The sequence below is a fragment of the Balaenoptera musculus genome, chromosome 21, assembly GCF_009873245.2.
Source record: "Balaenoptera musculus isolate JJ_BM4_2016_0621 chromosome 21, mBalMus1.pri.v3, whole genome shotgun sequence".
Lineage (NCBI taxonomy): Eukaryota > Metazoa > Chordata > Mammalia > Artiodactyla > Balaenopteridae > Balaenoptera > Balaenoptera musculus.
In genome coordinates, this window is record NC_045805.1 from 18,423,945 (window position 1) to 18,446,528 (window position 22,584).

Sequence of the window (22,584 nt, forward strand, 5' to 3'; positions counted from 1 at the left end):
AAGTATATTTCTTTCAGACCCATCTCAAAGTACTGTTAGTTAAAACTTTCATTGCAGGAAGCATTTTTCTGTGCTCCAAATAAGGCCACTATTAGATTCAATGATGTGTAAATCCCATAAGCCATCTTTCTTTTCTTGCAACTTAGAGCAGAACATGGAATTTTAAGTGGCCCCAAACACAGGGAAAATAGATACTGATTATCGTCATTCAAATAATCACTTAGATGTTGTAGAACTAACGGATTTTCATATGCATTTATCCATATAATTCCTATAATATCAATAGTTCTGCAAGTTACATACAACATTCTTTAACCCAATTTTATAGAGGAAAAACTGAGTTCCAGGGAGGTAATGTAATTTTCCCAGGGTCTCATAACTGTCGAGTGGAAATATCTTGCCTGTATCTAGTGAGGTGGATAGGAAAGAAAAAAAGTACAAGGCAAAAATTAAACTATGTTGTTTTTTAATCTTGTCGCTCTCTGTGGGTAAAGTGAGAAGTGGGGCTGTATTACAGTAGTTGACATTCCTGGAACTAAGGAGAAAATAACAAAGATGTTCAATTTGTGTTAAATTTTCATTCTGCCTGAATTTGGTCCCCCAAATTATGTGACTTCATGGTCAATTAATATTCCTTTTTTCACGTGTGTTTAATACTATCCACAGAAAATATCCAACCTGTTCTGGTCAAGGTTTGAGATTTTGTGCAGACTGAGGCCCTTCTATGCAAATAGTTCAAATTCAGGAACTCTGATTTATCTCGATTACTTCACATAATAGCTGTTGAATTTAGATATTCTCTCCTATAACTAAAGTGCTTCTAATATTAAAGTTGTGAACTTTCACAATTTACCCTAAAAACTTTAATTTTGATATAATTTCATTCTTACAGAAAACTTACAAGAATACTACAAAGAACTCCACATACCCTATACTCACTCTCTTCAGTTAACATTTCACTCCCCTGTTTTATCATCTATTCCTTCTTTTTCTGTATATAGTCATATATACATTTTTCCTGAATAATTTTGCAGACATCATGTCTCTTTATCCATAAAGTTTTATTTTGTATTTCCTAATACTTTTCTTTATATATGCACAGTAGAATTGTCAAAATTAGGAAAGTTAACATAGATACAATACTATTAATTAATTCACAATCTATATTAAAATTTCCCCATTGTTTCAATAAAGTCTCTGTTTGTTTGTTTTTCTGGTTCAGGCTCCATATCAGGATCATCATCACATTTAGGTTTCATGTCTCTTTAGTTTCCTTTAATCTGCAACAGTTCCTCAACCTTTCTTTGTCTTTCCTGATTTTGACATTTTAGAGGCGTATAGGCCAGTTGTTTTGTAGACTGTCTCTTATTTGGGGTTTAGCTGATGTCTCTTCATGACTAGATTCAGGATGCATTTTTGACAGTGACATCAAATAAGTGACATCATATCCTTCCTAGAGTGTCAAGAGGTATATGGTGTTGGTTTGTCCCATTATTGATGTTTACTTTCATTATGTGGTTAAGGTAGTATTTACTAGATTAATCCACTATGAAGTTATTATTTTCTTTTTGTGATCAAGAAACAATTTGTGAGGGGATATTTGAGACTATGTGAATAGCCTCTTCTTCATCAAACTTATAATACACTAGTCTAACCCCACACACTGAGAAAAATAATCTTTGTAACTTAAATTCAGTATCTATGTATATTTTTATCTTTAGACCTTGATTATACAGTAAAAGAACTGTATTTGAAAGTTACATAGTTTTTAAAAAAATATTATCATTCCCTTCTGTGTGGTTATGTTATTCACTTGAATTTAGTTAGGTTCATTTGTTCCTGGTTTTATTCCACCCCCTCCCCCCATTCTTATTTATTTGACTTAAAAAGATCTAGAACGTTAACATTTCTCTAAAAGTCCAAACTCTATAAAAAGTTCTCAAAGACATGTCATTTCCCATCTCTTCTACTCCATTCACATCCAACTCAGGTAAGCAATTAACAGCATAACCAATTTCATTAGTTTCTGATTTATCCATCCTGTGTTTATTTTGGGGGGAAAAAAGCATATATAAAAGTTTCTTATTTTCTTTCTTTCTTACAGAAAAGATAGCATGCTATGTATAAAGCATGCTAAAACTTTGCTCTTTTCAACTAATTGTATTTTCTGGAAATACTCCATGCTAATTTATAGAGATCTAATGCATTCTTTTTTTCCAGCTATGTAATGCTCCATTGTGTGAGTATACATAATTTATTCATTCAGTTTCCCATGTGTGGAAATTTATGTTGCTGCCAATAATTTGTAATTACAAATAATAGATAATGTTGGGCAAATGTACTTTTATTTTATTGAACGTATAAGTCATGACTTTTAAATCAGTTTTTTTATTTTTCTCAAGTTATACACATGTAGAAGTAACCACAGGCATTAACTCCCTTTTCATGTGCAAAAACAAAGATTCATAACACTATGCTTGCTGAAAATCTATATAGGAATTATATAGCCTGGAAAACTGTAACTACGTTTTGTGGAAGTAGAAATTGTACCACATATTTGTATAACAGCAAGGCAAGTGTGGTCTCTAGGAAGTATAGGTAAAGTTGATTAGATTGCAATGTATACTTAAAAGCTGAATAATGCACTCTTGTAAAACACTCTTCAAAATTATTTAACTTCCCATGATATCATCACAGCATGTGCAAAAAAAATCTTTAGTGTTATCTTTTCCTGTCACGTGACTAGTGCAAACAAAAGAAATCCTTATCTTTTTGTTTCTATTCTGGCCCTTTATAAAATGGCATTAAGCACCATTCAAAACTTACATAGTAAAGGTTTGGTTCGAGGAAAAAAGATTTATTTTGTATTTCAAACAAATTATACTTGCTAAATTATAAAGCAAAAATTTTCCCACCAACTGAAGGTTTCTAGCATTTTACATGTATAGAAAACTTTATAGTTTTAAAACCACTTTCCTAGATATTTTTACATTGAAGTCTCATAGCAACCCTTGGCATAGAGAACTAGGCAGGAGTTATATTGTACTTAATTTACAAAAGAGGAAACAGAGGCATTTAGAGAGTTTGAGAAAATTTCCCTGGGATGTAAGACTCTGGACTAAACATTGAACTAGAATCCAGGACATTTTTTATTTTCTTTATAAAGTGGATTGTGCGTATTTCATAGCATTATTGTGGTGATCAAGTAAGGCAATGGACTTGAAAATGTTAAAGTTGTACAGAGATAGTAGTTTTATTATTAAAAGTTTGGGGCTTTGGCGACTATGGGTAAAATTTCTCTGTATTTTACTCTTTTGTATATATATGTATAAACACACACACATATATATCTATACATATATATGTAACCCAAGAGACTTAAACAGACTGAGAGATATGAATCACACAGCAGGACTTAAACTGTTTGTGTGGGGAAATATATTATAGACTGAACTAGCACCTCTAGGAGCAAGTGACAATGCTATATACCCATTGCGGAATAATTAACAGCATTATATATTGTACAGAAGTTAGACCTTGAAACAAAGCTCATTAAAAGGTACTTGATCTTAGTTTTAAACCTTTAAGTATCTTCTTTAAAAGTGATCAGTGTATGTACTGGCTACTTTAGTTTTCCCGCTATGAGATTCACACAACTTTGATCTAACTTTCTTTGATTTAACACTGCAATTAAGAAGATTTGGTTCAAAGTAAAAGCTCATTGGTTGATGTTTTCCACTGATGTGATAATGTTTACACAGATGTGCTTTGAAATCTTGATTATGGTGGATTTGGGGGTCCTACCACAAGACAGATTGCTGTTATTTGAAAGGTGAAATAATATGACACTTACCTGGTACAACCTTTAAAACAGACTTAGCTGAGTACATTTCTAAAGTGATTTATCTGTTTATTATTTTTAGCCAGTGTTTTTGTTTTATTTCATATCTATCAACAGTAAATCACTTGCTTTAAGGACTCTTTTATAACTTGGTTGCACAAGGGTCAGTACTTAGGACCGTAGTGATGAAAAGGTGTAACTTTACCTACTTTAAAGCACCTGCCAATTAATTAGCAAAAATCTCTTCAGAGCAAATAAAATAAAGCAGTCCCATCCATCTGCACTCCCAAGTTTAGGCCTTTGTTAAACAGACCATGAAACAGGACTGAAAAAGTAATCTTTAGTGATTCCCTAGAACTTTTTGCTCAGGGGAAGCATAAAAATCTGCCAAATGATTCTCAACTCTTCTGCCACTGAAAAATTTTAACTTAAAGATCTTAAATTTAACTAGTGGTACAAAACCGAAGTTTTAAGTTTTAAATGGATGTGTATCCAGCTCCTTCACCTCAATGACTTTTGATTTCACAAATATGCATGGGCAGTCCCACATTTTACCAGCGACTTTTTGTGTCTCAAAAACACATCAAGAATCAACACCGTTCTCCATTTAGTTGTTTTTATAATTCAAATGTGAACAACCCCAAAAATCTAGTCTTAAAGAAAATTCAACTAAGAACAGGCAAGTGCTCTTAGATTGGATAATGGCTCCCAACCCACTCATCATTTATGACACTATTACAGATATTCATTTTCTATTCGTGGCAAATATAAGAATGTAAACCATCTCTTTTCAGCCTACTTGGATTTACTCTTAATCCCTAGATTCATTATTATATTACGTTATTATATGAAGTTGATTAAAAGTTCACAAACTTAGCACACAACTTTAAATTCCCATATAGATATAAGGCAATCTTGGTTGTATCTTGTGCTGAGTAAAGATAAACATTAAAGAGAACCCGGGAAGGGGGAGGGGGTGTTCCTAACCTAACCTTGATTATGTAAAGAAAATCCCCCATCTAAATGATAAAAGAAAAGAGTAATGCTTGTACATTTTATTAGTGTTTTAAAATTAGTGAGTTAAACTGTCAAAGCTTTGATTTTCCTTTCATGTGTGTCTGGGCAGGTCTAAGCCTCAGGTAACGCCCTTTTTCCTTCTCCCTCTCTTACCTTTCTTTGCACCTGTCCACTGTAGGCTCCCAGCAGCTCCCAAGGAGTCCAATTCTCCTCTTCTCTCCTTTTCCTCCTCTTACCCATCCCCTCCTCCCCACCCCCGCTCCCAGTTCCCTCCCTTCCCCCCTTCCCTTCTTCAATATACCTGCCAAGCTGGGCTCCTTTTAGCAGCGATCTATCACTGCAAAGGAGCTCACATCAAAGGCAATCGCACGGCCGCAGCCGAACAGCATCACGGTTGTTCCAAAGACAACCCCAAAGAGCGGCCTTGACTGCGCCTCCCCGAAGTTGCTGGCCAGCTTTGGCCCAGTGCGGGAATGATTTTCGCGACTGCATGGATAGAGAGCCGTCAAGGGCCCCTTCTGGTCACTTCCGAAGAGCAAAAACGTGAGAGGAGGCCGGTTTAAGATTTCAAACAGAACCTCCCCAGCGAGCATGAAAGGACTTGATTAGCATATGTCAAGAGGACCAGCATATATACTGTGTGTATGTACACAGGACTCTGATCTGATCCGTTTGCGGAGTCGGAGCCCCAGGCCCAGCCCCAGTATTGGCAGCGGCAGCTATAGATGTTTCTGCAAAGCCAGCAACCGGCTCCCACCGACCCCAGGAGAGAAGATCGCTCCAAGACAGTGAAAGCCTCCCTGCTCCCAGTGCAAAGTTCATCCAGCGACCTCACGGGACTAACTGGGCCTTAGCTTTTTGGCGCTTGTTTGGCTCTAATTTTTCTCCATTCACCTCCCCATCCCTGCTCCGTTTTTTTAATTGGGGGTCTTTTGTTTTCCGGATCCTCCGCCTCTCCCTCCGGCCGCCCCATGGCTCCCTTAGCCGAGGTCGGGGGCTTCCTGGGCGGCCTGGAGGGCTTGGGCCAGCAGGTGGGCTCGCACTTCCTGCTGCCTCCTGCCGGGGAGCGGCCGCCTCTGCTGGGCGAGCGCCGGGGCGCGGCGGAGCTGGGCGCCCGCGGCGGGCCCGGGGCTGCGGAGCTGGCGCACCTGCACGGCATCCTGCGCCGCCGGCAGCTCTACTGCCGCACCGGCTTCCACCTGCAGATCCTGCCCGACGGCAGCGTGCAGGGCACCAGGCAGGACCACAGCCTCTTCGGTACGTACCGGCACCCCGCCTCCCGCGCTCCCCTGCTCCCCCTCTTGCGTCTCCCTCCTCGTCCACGGAGGGAGTCGGGGCTGCGCGGGGCCGGGAGCCCCCGGAACCCTTCCAGTGCGAGGTGCTGGCCGGGGCTGCTGGGCGGCCAGCGCAGGCACCGGAGGACGTTCCCCGCCCGCGGGCCGCCGCGGTTGCCGGGCTGCTGCAGACGCTGAGGGGGGGAGGAGAAAGGGGGGCGCCCCGCCCGCACCTGGCTGCCCTGCCCTGCCTGCTGCCTGGGACACCGAGCCCTGGAACCGGAGCCACATCCTTCCCGCACTCCTTACCTCGCGGGCAGTGTTTTTGTTTCTGTTTTCAAAATCCCTATTATTTTCTCCTACTTCCTCTCATATTTGCCCTTAACAAAAGTTAACAACCGGAAGCCTTCCGCTTCTTTAAACCTGCCCTGCAGCTGTGCAGTTGATGAGCTTTCCATGGCTACTGCTCAAAGGGTAGCTCTAACACAGGATGCGAGCTTTTACGTGTCTACCTAGAGAACCATAAATGTTCACCTGAAAAGGTAACAGATTAACTTGCCGTGGGCACCATCGCTACCGTCAGGCCCACCTGCCTGCAGTTCTCAGCGCTCTTAAAGTTTGGTGAGGGGGAAAAAAAAAAAAAGCTTATCCGGCTACTGAGCATGCCCAGTCCTTCAGCCAAGATCCTCTATAGAAATTGTGAAATCTGAAAGCAAAGATCTTGGTATTGACCTTAGGTAAGAGGAAGTGGGGAAGCGAAAGAAGATATGGGTGGGAACACAAAGGGACGTATTTCAGAATACCTCCAACAGTGCCTGGGAGCAGAAGGGCTTAAAAGAAAGAAACAAAAACAAAAAACCCCGAATGATTGTTAAGGCAGATTGTTAAGACACTAGATTGGGAAACCATAAGGTCTCGATTGTTAATCACCCCCTAACTAGCTGTGTGACCAACACGTGCCCTCACCGGTCTGAGCCTTAGTTTTCTTGTCTGTACAATGATGAGGTTAAATCAGGTGATTCTCTCAAGATGCTCTCCTGTTCTAACAGCCCAGAATCTTTCCTCCGCTGTGGAAGTTTTCATCATATTAGAGTTAACTGGCTAGCCCTCTCAAAGGATTTTGATCATCAAACTTGGGACTTCATTAGAGAGAATCAGTGTATTTCATTTTAAAGATACCATCTACCTGTCAGCAGCAATGTGAAAGGGCCTAACATAGTGTCAGTTTTCCTTTTCTTTCCTAAGCACTGGAATTCTTTGAGAATCTCTTCTCTGAAGGGCCCTCTCTTATCCTCACCCCTGTTCTTATTTGGCTTTCTTTTTTTTTGACTTGTAGTCCTCATTAAAACTTTGGGGAAGTGTAAATCTCAGTTTGAGGGGCATTTGTAACTCTAGATGTAGAAATGAGCATGTGGTGGTCATTTGGTAGCACTTAAAGGCTTAGAAAATTAACTTTTTAAAACCCACATGTTTGCAGCTTCCACTGATCTCTTCCAAATTCCCATTGACTATGGGTCCAGAGTGTCATGACCTAGTGGCCCACCTTGGGGTCACTTTCCGAAAGTAGTTTCTAAATTGAGGAGGCTGAGATTCTGAGTCTAAAGAACTTTGTGACACCAGGTGGCTCAGTTCCCTTGCCTGTAAGAATTACTGCGTTACAGAAAAACCCTCCAGCTACCAGAAAGATTTAGAAATGAATGCAAATGTGATAATGCCTATAAGTAGAGCAGGTAGAAGTTAAGCTTAGGTAATATTCAGACATCTCCCCACCCCCTCACCGGGATACATAGCATAAGCTTGGAAATTCTACTTTTAAGACCCTTATAATTCAACCGTAATCTCTCCAATGTCAAGAGTTGCTTCTTCCACTTTGTGTCTCTTTATAAGACTGACTCTACGGGAAGAGATTAGTAAATATTTATAGACTTGATAACATTCATTAAACTGGTATTTTATTTCATTCCTTAATAAATGTTGCATATCAGAATGACCATCTTAGTAGAATTTTTTTTGGCTAAAATTTTGTATACTTATCTAGTAATTGGAAAAATATGACTTGGACTGATGTTTGTGATGGTTTAAGCCACTCTATGGTGCAAGGGTACCTATCAGAACAAAATATTTACTGTTACACAAAGGAAAGATAACCCAGATTAGCATGGTAGCTTAAAGGAGTAACAACCTCTAGGATGAATTAGAGTGCATCCTAGTGGCCTGTGGTAGCTAAAACATCATAATTTATAACTGCAGGTGAGAAGAAAGTATATATACAACATGTGTAATATTATAAGCTTCTCTCTATATTTGCCTTCTCTTTTTAGTGCTTCAATTATTAACTATGAAATTATTTTTCTCTCTAAAATTTCATTTCTGTGTCATCAAAGTAAGAATTTTGAAAATGCTTAAGATGTGCTATTTGAGATGTTAAAGTAAATAACATTTTTGATAATTTATACTAATTTGGCTATGATTAAATAAAAAATTCAGAATACTGTGTTTTAAAATTTCAAAACCACATCAATAGAATGTAAGCGAAAAGGTCCCAGTAAGGTTTAAAAAATTTCCTATCTGAGTTAGCTCTGTATTTATAATAGAGTTTTCCTGCACAGTAGTACAGTAGGAAGATTTTACCTAATACATAAACCTGGAATCATTACTTAAAAAAAAAAAAAGTTTAGCCTGAGATCAAACATATTTCTTTAAAGGCTTTTCTTTTATTCTCCCCTATTCTCCATAGATTTGTCTGATGTGGTTGCATTGTGGGTTGACTCACCTGTTTATTATGATTTTAAAAAAGGCTGGCTTTGAAAATGATACCCAAAAGACAAAGTACCTCCAAGTCTTTTTATGGGACACTAGGCATTAGAAAATCTATCTAAAATCTGTGATTACCTCTTAAGGAAAGCTTTTCATGTCTACTCTTTGTTAAGGAATTAGCTTAGTTGCCACCTCATATTATAAATAAGAAAGACTTGTCAAATCTCATTTAAGAATCAAATGATTACAAATTACTGTGTGGTATACTATTTCTCCTTGTGGAGAAAAAAGGATCAGAATTTAAAAGTGTGGCTAAAATCTTTAAGAGGAACATGAAAAACACATAACCTTTTTCCCATCAGCCCCTATGAGCCACTGCAAAATTATTTCAACCTTGTTATATGTATACGAGGCTTTGGATGTCGTTTAATGAAGTTGAAGCTATTGAATATAATTATTCTAAGAATATATGTAATTTCTTCTCTTTGTACAATTACATATTTTTTGACAACATAATGGCATTATTTTAAGATGAGAATTAAAGTGTAAGTGGTTTACAATTTAGTTTTGCAAGAAAAATGGATACTTATAAGATCTGTTTTATAATTGATTTATATGGAAATGACTCCTGTATTGTACTTGAAAACTAGTTCTATTATACAGTCTAATCAGTTAATCAGTTCCTGTTCTTTGAAAGACAAGAGCATCTTAACGTAAATCAGATACTTAAAGAGAATTAAGTTACAAGTGAACTGCAGTACACTTCTCAGTTTGAATGTAACATTCATTACAACTTCAAGTAATTATACATTTGTAAGTATATCCTGGATGAAATTCCACTAATGTATCTTCTTCTACCAATCATGTTTTGGGCCTATATTTTTGTTTCTAACAGGAATCACTCACTAATGAGCTTGGCAGTACATTTAATTTTCCTTTACTTCCCACCTCTATATCAGTCATTATAATGGCTATCCTATGAGGTAGTAGTCTTCCTACTATATCTTACCTCCTCTCTGCCTTAGGCTCTCATACAGGGACAGGGACTCTTTCAAGCCACTTACAGGCAATTTAGCAGTACGATATTGTTGCTGTAAGATCCTTGTTAGCTCTAGTGCTCTACATGATATCCTAATAGTTTGCAAGAGCTCATTTGAGCTCTTAAGAATCTATGTTTAGAGCTTAAGCATCCATGTTCTGCCGAAGAGTGAATTAGGATCTGGACAGAATAGAGATCTCCATATATGCGAATAGCCAGATGTTGTACTTTCCTTCGGCCTTGGGAACGTCACGTGTCCAAACAAGAACTCGTATAATAAATCAAGAAATGACTTAAGATCAAGAGTCAGGCTAAATGGTACACATTTATACTGTTTGTAGAGCTTAAGAGGGAATGAAGGGGTGAAGGTAGAAAGCTATTGAGGAAGGCAGTTCCAAGCATAGAAAGTATGTCTATATACTTTTTCAGCAAAGAGTCTAAAGGGAAGAACAAGACAAAGACATTAGTCCAAAGGTTAGTGTGTGCAGAGAAAAAGAATGATGCAGAGGGAAGCATTTAGGTTTTTTTGTTGTTGTTGTTTTTGTTTAACTATGGTGTATGAAGAGTATTGAGTGGAGAGTTTTCGGTACTAATTTACCTATAGATAAATGAAAATAATTCTGGAAAGTTATTGAAAGCAAAATATACTTGCATGCTAAATTCTTGGTATTTGGCTATTACATTTCATGAATTATAAAGTCCTTTTACTTCTTTGAACCATAAAATTTATTTTTAAGGATCGTGGGACAGGAAACAGCATATTATACAATCTGTAAATTTTGAAACTACTGTCTTGTCCTCAAGAAGCACTATTTTGAAGTACAAACATTGGATTAGGGCTCAGAAGATGTGAGTTCAAGTATCTGTCCTATTAATTACAAATATCATGTCTTTAAGCAAGCCTCAGTTTCTTTATATGTAAAATGGGATAATAATATCTTCTATGCTTATCTTAGGAGGTTGTTTTTGAGGACCAGATAGAAAGTATTGATAAAAGTAGAAGCCCTTTATAAACTACAAAATACTAATACACCCATATAAGGTATACTGACTGCTGCTAGAAAAAAATTTACTTGATTCATAGTAAGCAAAAACAAAGCAAAACTATTAATAGAACATGGTTGTAGTTAATAGAATCAAGGAGGAGAATTATGAACACCTCTATTATGTACTAATTTTATGGTAATAATAGCTTCCATTCATTGGATGCCTAAATGTGTTAGTCTTTACGACTCTCCTGTAAGGAAGCATTTCACCATTTTGCGTATGAGGAAATTGAAGTTCAAAGAAGACAAATGACTTACATAGACTAATCAGTAAGTTACTGAACTGGATTCAAACCCAGGTCAGTCTGTTTAAGGTTTTACACCCTTAACATTTTATCATGATGAACAATTTTTGTTTTTTTAGTTTTATTCATCTGTAAATTAGGAGGCTCATCATAATGACAACTGTACATCACTTTTCAGTTTGCAAAGGACTTCCACATACATCATTATATTTAGCAATTTGCTCTACTGCTCTTTGGAAGATTTTCATTAGTCGTATGTTCTTTAATAAATGCAAATCATTATTTTGTTTATAAATTCAGGTATCCTGGAATTCATCAGTGTGGCAGTGGGACTGGTCAGTATTAGAGGTGTGGACAGTGGTCTTTACCTTGGAATGAATGACAAAGGAGAACTCTATGGATCAGTACGTATGTTTTAAAAAATTATTGTAATTCATTAAATAATGGCTATCCATTTTATAAGTAAAATAGCTACCGATTATGCATATCAGAAGAAATACATAAATAACATACTTAAGTAGAAGTTAAAAATCTAGATCCTGATAAATTTCCATACACCTGGGCAGTAGTATAGCAACTCACTTTCATTTCTTTTTTTGTTTGTTTGTTTGGCTGCGTTGGGTCTTTGTTGCTGCGTGTGGGCTTTCTCTAGTTGCCGTGAGCAGGGGCCACTCTTCGTTGCAGTGCGTGGGCTCGTGGGCTCAATAGTTGTGGCTCGCGGGCTCTAGAGCGCAGGCTCAGTAGCTGTGGCACATGGGCTTAGTTGCTCCACGGCATGTGGGATCTTCCTGGACCGGGGATCGAACCAATGTCCCCTGCCTTGGCAGGCGGATTCTTAACCACTGTGCCACCAGGGAAGTCCCCTCACTTTCATTTCTTAAACCCTAAACCTTTATTGCTTTTAGCTCACTAGTTTTTTTCTGCCCATTATCCTGGGACCAGAGACAGAAAAACGAGAGCGTTTTCTTCTTGCCATGTTAGTTTCTTTTCATCTTTACATTCATTTAATATAAATTTTCTCTACCTATTATTACCTTCGTAGATAGGTATACATCACTGACTTGCTGACCTTTGCAATATAGGAAATGAATGAATGAAATCTTAGGATACCTTAAACAATAACAGAAAATGGCAACCACACTAGTTGGACCATATCTGCAGTCTTGATAATTACAGTAGCCATGCTCTTACTCAGAGTTGCATTGGGCAGTTTTTAACTTATCACTGGGGATAAGTGCACACATTTGTAGGTCTACTATAAATGTTTTAAATATGGAACTTACAGTAAACTTTTCAAGTTAACACTTCATCAGTGTAAGGTTTTTTTTAATTTTCTTTTTTCTTTTCTTTTCTTTCCTTTTTTTTTCTTTTAATGACAAAGCAGCAAAAACAACACAAGAATTAGAGCAACAGGATAATATAAAACTCAACCTGCAGTACTATGTAGATCTTTCTCTTTCACTGTATCATTTTTTATTTGTTCGCAGTTGCTATATAATTGTAAGAAAATTGTTAAAGTGTAAATGTGGGCCACTCCCACCCATTCTCTCATGTGAAACACCTTCTTAAAGTCGAAGTCTCTGTAGCTGTGTCCAAAGATAATTTACTTTTATGATTTAGCAGATGACACATCTGGTACCTTCTTTTTTCTTAAAATCTCAATTGAGACCACAATATACAGTTAGAATCTCAATATACACTGAGGAAAATCGGTTATCATATTTCAGTAAATGGTACTCCACTTAATATCTGTCCTTTTAAGGGCAACACTTGCCCTTTCCGGGCTTTCTGGCAGCTCAGAAGAAAGAGAAATAATGCATTGTGTAATATCCTAAGAGTAGAATTACAATTGAAAGAGAAAAACCTGCACATAATCTTCCTTCTTCATGTATGTGTCAGATTAAAAAAGCAACTGTAGTCTACCCCTTGGGATAATATACAGTCCATCTTGAAAAGACAAGAAATCACTGGGCTTTTACTACATTTACCTAATAGTAATATCCAGATATAAGTTAATTGTGGGGATTATATCATCAAACAATAAATTCATAAAGGGAAGATATATGACTTGGAGTGATGATCTTGAGTTAGGAATTTGAATGTTAGCAAGGTCTTGAAACGTTTCAAGGTGGTAGTGGAGATTTGCTGTGTAGAACTTTGGCATCTAATGATGGAACAAGATAAACTACAGGCCTATTTGGCAGTGGTGGTGATGGTAGGGAGGTCAAATGGAGCATGGGCAAGTTTAGAATATTTATTGTTTGAAAATAAAATTGAGAATTGACATTTAACTTAAAGTTCTGTAAACTAAACTGCTGGATGGAGTCACCTGGGAGAAAGAATTCCAGATAACATGAGAACTAAAACAGAACAAAGCAAAAACAATTTACCCTTTCTCCTTCTTTGACAAGGATATAGTTATAGGCAAAGAAATAGAGAGTTGAGACTTTTCTAAGGAAATTCTCTTAAAGATATCTTTTTCAATGGCAGTTATCTTCTCTCTTTTAGGAGAAACTGACTTCTGAATGCATCTTTAGGGAGCAATTTGAAGAGAACTGGTATAATACCTATTCATCCAACATATATAAACATGGAGACACTGGCCGTAGGTATTTTGTGGCACTTAACAAAGACGGAACTCCAAGAGATGGTGCCAGATCCAAAAGACACCAGAAATTTACACATTTCCTGCCTAGACCAGTGGATCCAGAAAGAGTTCCTGAACTGTACAAGGACCTACTAATGTACAGTTGAAGGGTGATAGTGTCTTTACTGAAGAACCAAACTACAACTATTCTTTCTTATTACAGTTCTCATCGTAAAATAATAACCCAGGAAGACATTCAGAATGTTATGGAGTCTATTTTCCACTGAGAGACTGAATTTGGAAAGAACATTGAGAACAAACAAACAAAAAGTATCTTGACTTGAAGTAGATCAAGATCTCTCTTTACAAGTGGATTAAGTTCCCTCGGGTACACTGGCTCTGTCCTCACTCGTAGATTGAAGCTGAAAATCTGTTAAACTGTGGGTAATGGGAACCCCACCTAGTTTGCTGCTGGTGCCTCACCTCTCTGGAGTATGTTTACTTTAAAAGTTACATTAAAAATAGATACTTCATGTTGAAGAGATGTATTGACATAGTTGGCCAAGATCATTGCTACATAAATTTTGAGAACCTCGTAGGATTTTGCAGGTTACGGCATTTTATGTAAAAAATTTGGATGAAACATGGACTATGAAACATGCCACACCAAGATGGAACATTTTTTTAAAAAGGATGGACCTATTTATACATTTTCAGTTTGCAAATATTTATTATATATATTTATTTATTAAAGAGTTTATTTTTTACTAGTATATGAAGATAATACAAGAGAAAAAAACAACAAAAATTTCTTTATCATGCCATTACTTTGTTGTGATGTCTTGGGCTGTAAAGAAGACATCATTATTGCTACACATTAAACATAGAATAAGATCTTGAATTTCTTTTTAAAAATAAAGTATAGCATAGATTATATTTTTTTGCAGTCAATTGCCTTCTAAATGTAACATTGGTTTCTTTGGCCTAGAAAAATGCTGTATCAATTTGTATTGAATTCAACACACATTCAAAAAGGGAATTAAACATTTTAATTTTTATGTTTTGGTTTCATTCCTTTTCAGGTGGAGTTATTCTACTTATACAACATATTTTTAAAGTGACAAAATTCTGAGTTCCTAGAGAAAAGCTTGATATTTAGAGAACTTCTAATGGTGAAAATTATTGGACATTATAAGCCATTTATGCTTACTTATCTTCTTGACTTAGTCTGGCAAAGCCCATTTCTTTTCACCCACTATGATCACAGAAAGAATGCGTCTTTAGTACCACCATTAATAATAGCAAAGCTCCATCTACCTGAGTGTGCTATCTTTTCCGTTATAGCTGCTATTTTGTCATTATTTCAATAAACAGTCATTAAGCCTACTATACAGAAGATACTGTTAGGCACTAAGGAAAATATGGTGATCAAGACAGAGGTGGGTCCTGCTTCATGGAGCTTAATGTCTAGTAGGGGAAACTAACGAACACCGTAACTGTGAATTGTGACGTGCTCTATGAGAAAAACAAGGTTCAGACACAGAAAAAAAAAAGAGAATAAATTTAGATAGGATGAGTCAGAGGCTTCTCTAAAGAGTTGACATTTCTTAAAGGATAAGGCTAAGAGGAGAATAAGAGCCTTAAAGGAAGAGGAAACAGTGAGTCTGGAGTCCCTAAGGTGAGAAAGAGCTTTGCGGCTGGAGCTGAGTGACCAATTGGGAGAGTGGCACATATAAGTTTACAGAGCCACACAGATACAAATCCTGCAGGTTCTTAAAGACATTTCTGAGGTTTTATTTGCTCCTACCCAGCAGTTGTCAATGTCACCACCCTCACATGTAGCAGTCATCGTTGGGAATGTGGTTACAATCATGGAAGCAGCTGTCACCAGTTAGAACCTGGAAGTCTTGGTGAAACGCATTGCTGGGCTACAGCCCCACAGTTTCTGATGTGTGGGTCTGGGGTGAGACCTAAAAATTTACATTTTTAACAGGTTCCCAGGTAATATTGATGCAGTTGGTCTGGAGACCATACTTTAAGAACCACTAGTCTAGAGCAGTGTTTCTCACACTTTAATGTACATGTGAAATCACCTGGGGATCTTGTTAAAGGACAGATCTATTAGACCAGGTCTCGGTTAGGGGGTGAAGAGCTGAACTTTTGCATTTCTAACAATGTCCCAGGTGATGCTTGAGATGGCCAGACCGTGCACCACACTTTGAATGAAAGACTAACTGTTGCTTTAATGTTCTCTGGAGTTATTCCTATTAATTCATCCTCTCATTACTTGAATAAATTAATGGTAATGTGGAGGGTGAGGGTAGGGAGTTCAACAGATACCTTTAATAAAGCTACATGGGAATGTGTGCGTGGCTAGAGGAGTAGTGTGTGTACTTGCGTGCATGCAGGGTAAGAGGCAGAGAAATGGTTTAGCTCAAAACCTATTGGTTTAAATATAGAATAGCTAGCTAGTGGGAAGCAGCCGCATAGCACAGGGAGATCAGCTCGGTGCTTTGTGACCACCTAGAGGGGCGCGATAGGGAGGGTGGGAGGGAGACACAAGAGGGAGGAGATATGGGGATATATGTATATGTATAGCTGATTCACTTTGTTATAAAGCAGAAACTAACACACCATTGTAAAGCAATTATACTCCAATAAAGATGTTAAAAAAAACACAAAACCTATTCCTTTTATAAATGTAAAAAAAATAGTAAAAATGGCTTAGCAGTAATACTTTAATAATCTTCAGAATAAAATAATTCCCATTTATTTTTATTTGTCAATAAAAGTGCAAAACTAGTTTTGGTTCAGTGTTTGACACCTATATTAAAGCATGTGTGCCAAAGCCAACATTGTGCAAGTATTTCAAATCTTTTGCAAAATGTTGCTGGTGTCTAAATTTATAACTGTGGAGGAAGTCATATAAATTTAAAGAGATAATACACTGATCAGAGATGGCCCACAATGAATATTGTTACTCAATCAAAATTTCTTCTTTTTTTTTAGATATAATAAGAATATAAATTTAACTTTTTTTAAAAATTGGGGTATAGTTGCTTTACAATGTTGTGTTAGTTTCTGCTGTACAATGAAGTGAATCAGCTATATGTGTACATATATGCCCTCCCTCCTAGACCTCCCTCCTCCGCCCCCATCCCACCCATCTAGGTCACCACAGAGCACCGAGCTGAGCTCCCTGTGCTATACTGCAGGTTCCCACTAGCTGTCTGTTTTACACATGGTAGTGTATATATGTCAATCCCAATCTCCCAGTTCATCCCAAACCTCATTCCCCACCCCGTGTCCACATGTCCATTCCCTATGTCTGCGTCTCTATTCCTGCCCTGCAAATAGGTTCATCTGTACCATTTTTCTAGATTCCACATATATGCATTAATATACGTATTTGTTTTTCTCTTTCTGACTTACTTCACTCTGTATGACAGACTCTATGTCCATCCACATCTCTACAAATGACCCAATTTCATTTCTTTCTATGGCTGAGTAATATTCCATTGTATATATGTACCACATCTTCCTTATCCATTCATCTGTTGATGGACATTTAGTTTACTTCCATGCAAAGAAAACCATAAATTAGACGAAAAGACAACCCTCAGAATGGGAGAAAATATTTGCAAATGAAGCAACTGACAAGGGATTAATCTCCAAAATATATAAACAACTCATGCAGCTCAATATCAAAAAAACAAACAACCCAATCAAAAAATGGGCAGAAGATCTAAGTAGACATTTCTCCAAAGAAGATATACAGATGGCCAAGAGGCACATGAAAACATGGTCAACATCACTAGTCATTAGAGAAATACAGATCAAAGGTACAATGAGTTATCTTCCCCTGACACCGGTCAGAATGGCCATCATCAAAAATATCTACAGGGCTTCCCTGGTGGCGCAGTGGTTGAGAATCTGCCTGCTAATGCAGGGGACACGGGTTCGAGCCCTGGTCCGGGAAGATCCCACATGCCACGAAGCAGCTGGGCCCGTGAGCCATGACTGCTGAGCCTGCGCGTCTGGAGCCTGTGCTCCGCAACGGGAGAGGCCGCGATAGTGAGAGACCCGCGCACTGCGATGAAGAGTGGCCCCCACTTGCCGCAACTAGAGAAAGCCCTCGCACGAACTGAAGACCCAACACAGCCAAAAATAAATAAATAAATAAATAAAGTAGCTATAAAATTAAAAAAAAAAAAATATATATCTACAAACAGTAACTGCTGGAGAGCGTGTGGAGAAAAGGGAACCCTCTTGCACTGTTGGTGGGAATGTAAATTGATACAGCCACTATGGAGAACAGTATGGAGGTTCCTTAAAAGACTAAAATAGAACTACCATATGACCCAGAAATCCCACTACTGGGCATATACCCTGAGAAAACCATAATTCAAAAAGTTTAACTTTTTTATGGTGATAGCTACCTGTAGAAATTTGAGATATGAAATATGATTGAAGCAGTGGCTTTACAAACTTTCAGAAAACTAGAAAGTCACTATATCTTGCATTCTAATTCTATTTATATATTGGCTTGTCTTTCTATGTCAGAAAAACAATTTGTATCTACTGAATTTATACTACTTGAAGAAATGATCTATTCTATATCTGAATACATTTCACTTGATACTCCTAAATGGAAGTAGTGTGTGAACATATTAATTAATTCATACATGGAAAGATAAGAATAATTTGGTTTATTATCAAATCAATATTTTGAAAATAATTTATTTTATCCTCAGGATGCTTGGGGAAAATCTCACCCATTAGTCATCTCCTTTCTTCTTTATTTTAAATGTTCTATTAGAAATCATTTATTAACTTACATTTTCCATTCTTTCTTGCTTGGAATGTTAACTATCATTTGCAAAACTTCCCTACAGTTTCTTCAATGATAAGAGAATGTATATAAATAAACTTTCATTAGCAACAATTAGCTTTTCTACTTGCTAAAATAGAACAGATTGATCTCTTTCCTGGTTGAGTGTTCTCCACAGGCTACAGCCATTGCCATGTATAACTGTATATAATTAATACCTTGAGACCAAGGTTCTTCTCTCTATAGAGACCACTCCGGCATGGGAGGCTGCAATGTGTCAAATGGCCCGTGACAGTTGGTTGAATGGTTCCATAAATGCTGAAAATAGCCTTGCTTCTCATCAGACTAAGCAACCCCACATTCAGGCCCCAAAAGTGCAGTTGCTTGGGACAAGCTGTTACAGTGAAGTTGTACCCTAGTCTTGCATAGGATACTATGTCCATCAACAGAAAAGAAGGATTAGAGAACTAGACTAGAAAAGAAAAAACTAATCAAAGGCCTCTTAGTTTTAAAAGATTTCTGGATTTCATATCAAAGTTCCCCTGACCCTGTTTGAAAAAATATTCAATGTTTCCTGGTTCCTCAGACACTAAAGTTTCCTGTATGATTTGGCTTCTAGGTGGTTCACATGTATCTTGCCACGCATTGGGACAAAGGGAGTTTGAATATTTATTTTAGCATTTCTGGCATCCAGAAATGAATATGTGTTCTCATTTCATCCACAAGTCCCCCTCCACCATGGTTAAAATATAAGAAAATATAACTTCAGATACAACTGTTTACTTATATTTAAGTTTTTACTTATGTATTTTTGACCAACCCATGTTTTTTCCCCAATGAACCATATACTCTTTACCCCAATTCAGTAAATAAGTCAGCTCTACTTCTATTTTCTCTCTAGTTTTTTAATGAAGAAGCATTCAGGACCTGTCACTTGTATTGCTCCAGATCTCTTCATGGTGGTGGAATGGCCAGTCGTGTGTGAGGTTCGAGCATATTTATTGGCCAGACTGTTACCTCACCCTTTGCCATGGGGCTTGAGTTGTGTGGAGGGTGGGACTGTGAAGGGGGCAATTATTGTGAAGGGAGAAATTATTGAGAAGATAAATTGTTAAGGTGACGAAGACTCTACCTCCAAGCACACTGAGATTTGGATGGCTACCACATCTTGTGGTATTTGAAAATAATCGTCTTGGAGGTATCAGAGTGAAGAGTGCAGTGGTCAAGCACAGTGTTTCTTAGAAGAAGCAGTGTACCTTGGGCATCAGTAAGGGTGCTCTTGCCAAGGGCTGGCTCCTAGGAGTGCAGCATGCTTCTGTGAACCTCATCTGCCCGTCATCCCTTGAGAGTACTTGGGTATCAGATATAATCAAATTTGTGGTGGTGGCAAAAGAACTTGATGTTCTCTCTTTGGGTTGCTCTGTTTTAACGATGGACCAATAAGTGGCTGGCAACTGATTTGTACTCAAAAATGAGTACACCATTTGACAGACGTGACAACCTTTTCATTTCCTTAGGGACATGCCAATGATTCCACATCAAGGGATCACTGGAGAGTCCACTGGGGAGTCATTCTGGGTTATATGGGCTGAGAGGTTAGAAAGTTGCCTGTGTAATCTTTAAGAAACCTGCCTGTCAGGAGGCCACGTGATCTAATGATGTTACTGCAGCAGAATACCCCATTGTGTTGGTATCTGTACCCGGCACTTACTTTCTTTGCATCCTGTTTAGTGATGTGAGTTTCAAGGACAAACATTTTGTTCCATTCAGTGTATAATTTATATGTTTGAAATAACAACACTCCCATAAAAGTTATTGTTTGGTGAAGGGCCCTTGAATTTAGTTTTTCTATAAAATTGTTCTATCATTTTTAGTTGTCAAACTAATAAGGGAAGGCAGAGCCTCAAGTACAATTATTTCCAACTGTTAGGCCAACGTGCCAGCTCTAAAATAAATACATCTTCTATTTGAATAAGATCAAGGACACCTGTTTAAATGTTACCTTATGAGATTATAATGTAGTGCTAAAGAATTTATCCTATAGTAGGGCCATTCTGGCCAGACAAAGGCACACTATATTGATGACCAAAATTAACAGGTCATAATTAGCATCTAAAAGGATGCATTTGCTACATCAGTGACCACAGATTACCAAAAGGTTGATTCAATGTCCATCTCTATTTTGGACCAGTCAAACCAGGGTTCAAGGGGTAAGTGGTGTGTGGGGTTAGTCCCAGTTTCTTCAACATCCCTGCTATGTAATTTAGTATAGTCCTACTGCACCGTGGTACTATTCCACATTTGCAACAGTGTGGTTCTAGAGCTTCCCTTTCGGCAGGTAGAGTTGTTGGGGGTTCTACTCTTTAACATTTGAAGGCTCTTTCCATCCCTAGAATTGCAATAAATCCCTTGCAATTGCACACTCAAGGAAAGGAAAAATCACCCTAGGAAAACTTCTTTGGTCCTCTGTGTCTGGCCACTATCCTAACCCAGGAACCTCAGCTACTTCTCCTCCATATCTTTCAATAGTCAAAAAAATTTCTCTCCTTATGTTCAAGTTTCCCAGAATTAATGTTATCTTTGATCCTGTATCTAAAAGTTCCTGAGATTCTTGAAAGTTATCTTTTGTTCAAAACAAGTCTCGGGGTTTAGAGTCTCTCCAGGCCAATCTAATGTTTTACTGGACCTGATGTTAAGGATTTTGGGGCAGATTGTCCTTCCCTTTGAGAGACTGGGTCTAATCTCCAGACTTTAGTGCCAGGGTTCTTAAATTAAGAAAGATCAGAAGAAATCAAAGGAAACGCTTTGGAAGTTGTCCTTTGTTTTCCATGTGCAGGGAGTTTATCCTTAGGATTTACGAAGCCCTTGTCTCAGTGTTCCCTCTCTTGGCTCAGCTCCCAGTGATTTTGAAGTGGCTTGTTGCTATCTGTGTGGAGGGTTTGCCAAGGTTGTTGCCATAGCTGCCGTGCCTGCAAGTTTAGCTGATTCTTCTGTCCTATTGATCTCCTCCGAATCTTAGTAACTTGTCAGTGTTTCTCTTGTGAATGGGGGATGTGATTCCAAATCTAATGACCCTTTGTCTTAGCCCATAGAGAAATTGTTGCGCAGACAGTGGGCCCAATCGAAATTCATATCTTTCCATTAGCCTATTCTCCAGCTATTTCCTATGAAATTCATGCTTCCATAGAAAGCTTTTGGGAGTTAGAAACATAACCCTTTGGGAGAGACTCAAGGTGATCATTTCTTTGCATTTCGGCATAAAGATAATCATCTGAATTGTTAGGTTCACCTATCCTGTTGGTCAGGATGGTCCCTATTTGAAGTTCTTTCTTTCTAGTCTCCTTGATCCCTTGCTTATCAGTTTTCTATGATGGGGTCGCTCATCTTGGTTTCCAAGCTTTCCCTACCCACAGAATCAAAGCATTAATTTCAAAGGGGTGTCCACTTCTTCCTCTTACATATTATATTCATTACCTCTCCTTTTTTAAAATTGTGGTAAAATATACATAAATTTACCTTTTTGAAACAATTAAAAATGTACAGTTCTATGGCATTAGGTACATGCATGTCGTTGTGCAACCATCCCTGCCATTCATCTCCAGAACGTTTTCTTCTTCCCCACCTGCAACTCTGATCCACTGAACACTGACTCCTCGTTCTCCTCTCCTCTCACCCTTTGGCAGCTACCGTTCTACTTTCTGCTTCTGTGAATTCAACTGCTTTAAGAACCTCATACATGTGGAATCACACATTATTTGTCCTTTTGTAACTGGCTTATTTCACTTAGCATAATGTTTTCAAGGCTCGTCTATGTTGTAGCACGTGTCAGATTTTTAAGGCTGAATAATATTTAATTGTATGTATATACCATATTTAGTTTACACATTCTTCTGTTCATGGACACATGGGTTAATCCCACCCTTTGTCTATTTTGCAAAACTGCTATG

General features: G+C 37.9%; 1 protein-coding gene across 1 annotated transcript; it reads left to right on the top strand.

Moving 5' to 3' along the window:
• Positions 1-5,829: 5,829 nt before the first annotated feature.
• Positions 5,830-14,851, top strand: FGF20 (fibroblast growth factor 20). The gene is made up of 3 exons (XM_036838910.1): positions 5,830-6,115; positions 11,520-11,623; positions 13,728-14,851. Exons 1-3 carry the CDS (start codon positions 5,830-5,832, stop codon positions 13,971-13,973), a joined length of 636 nt encoding a protein of 211 aa, XP_036694805.1. The 3' UTR covers positions 13,974-14,851.
• The last annotated feature ends 7,733 nt before the right edge of the window (positions 14,852-22,584 follow it).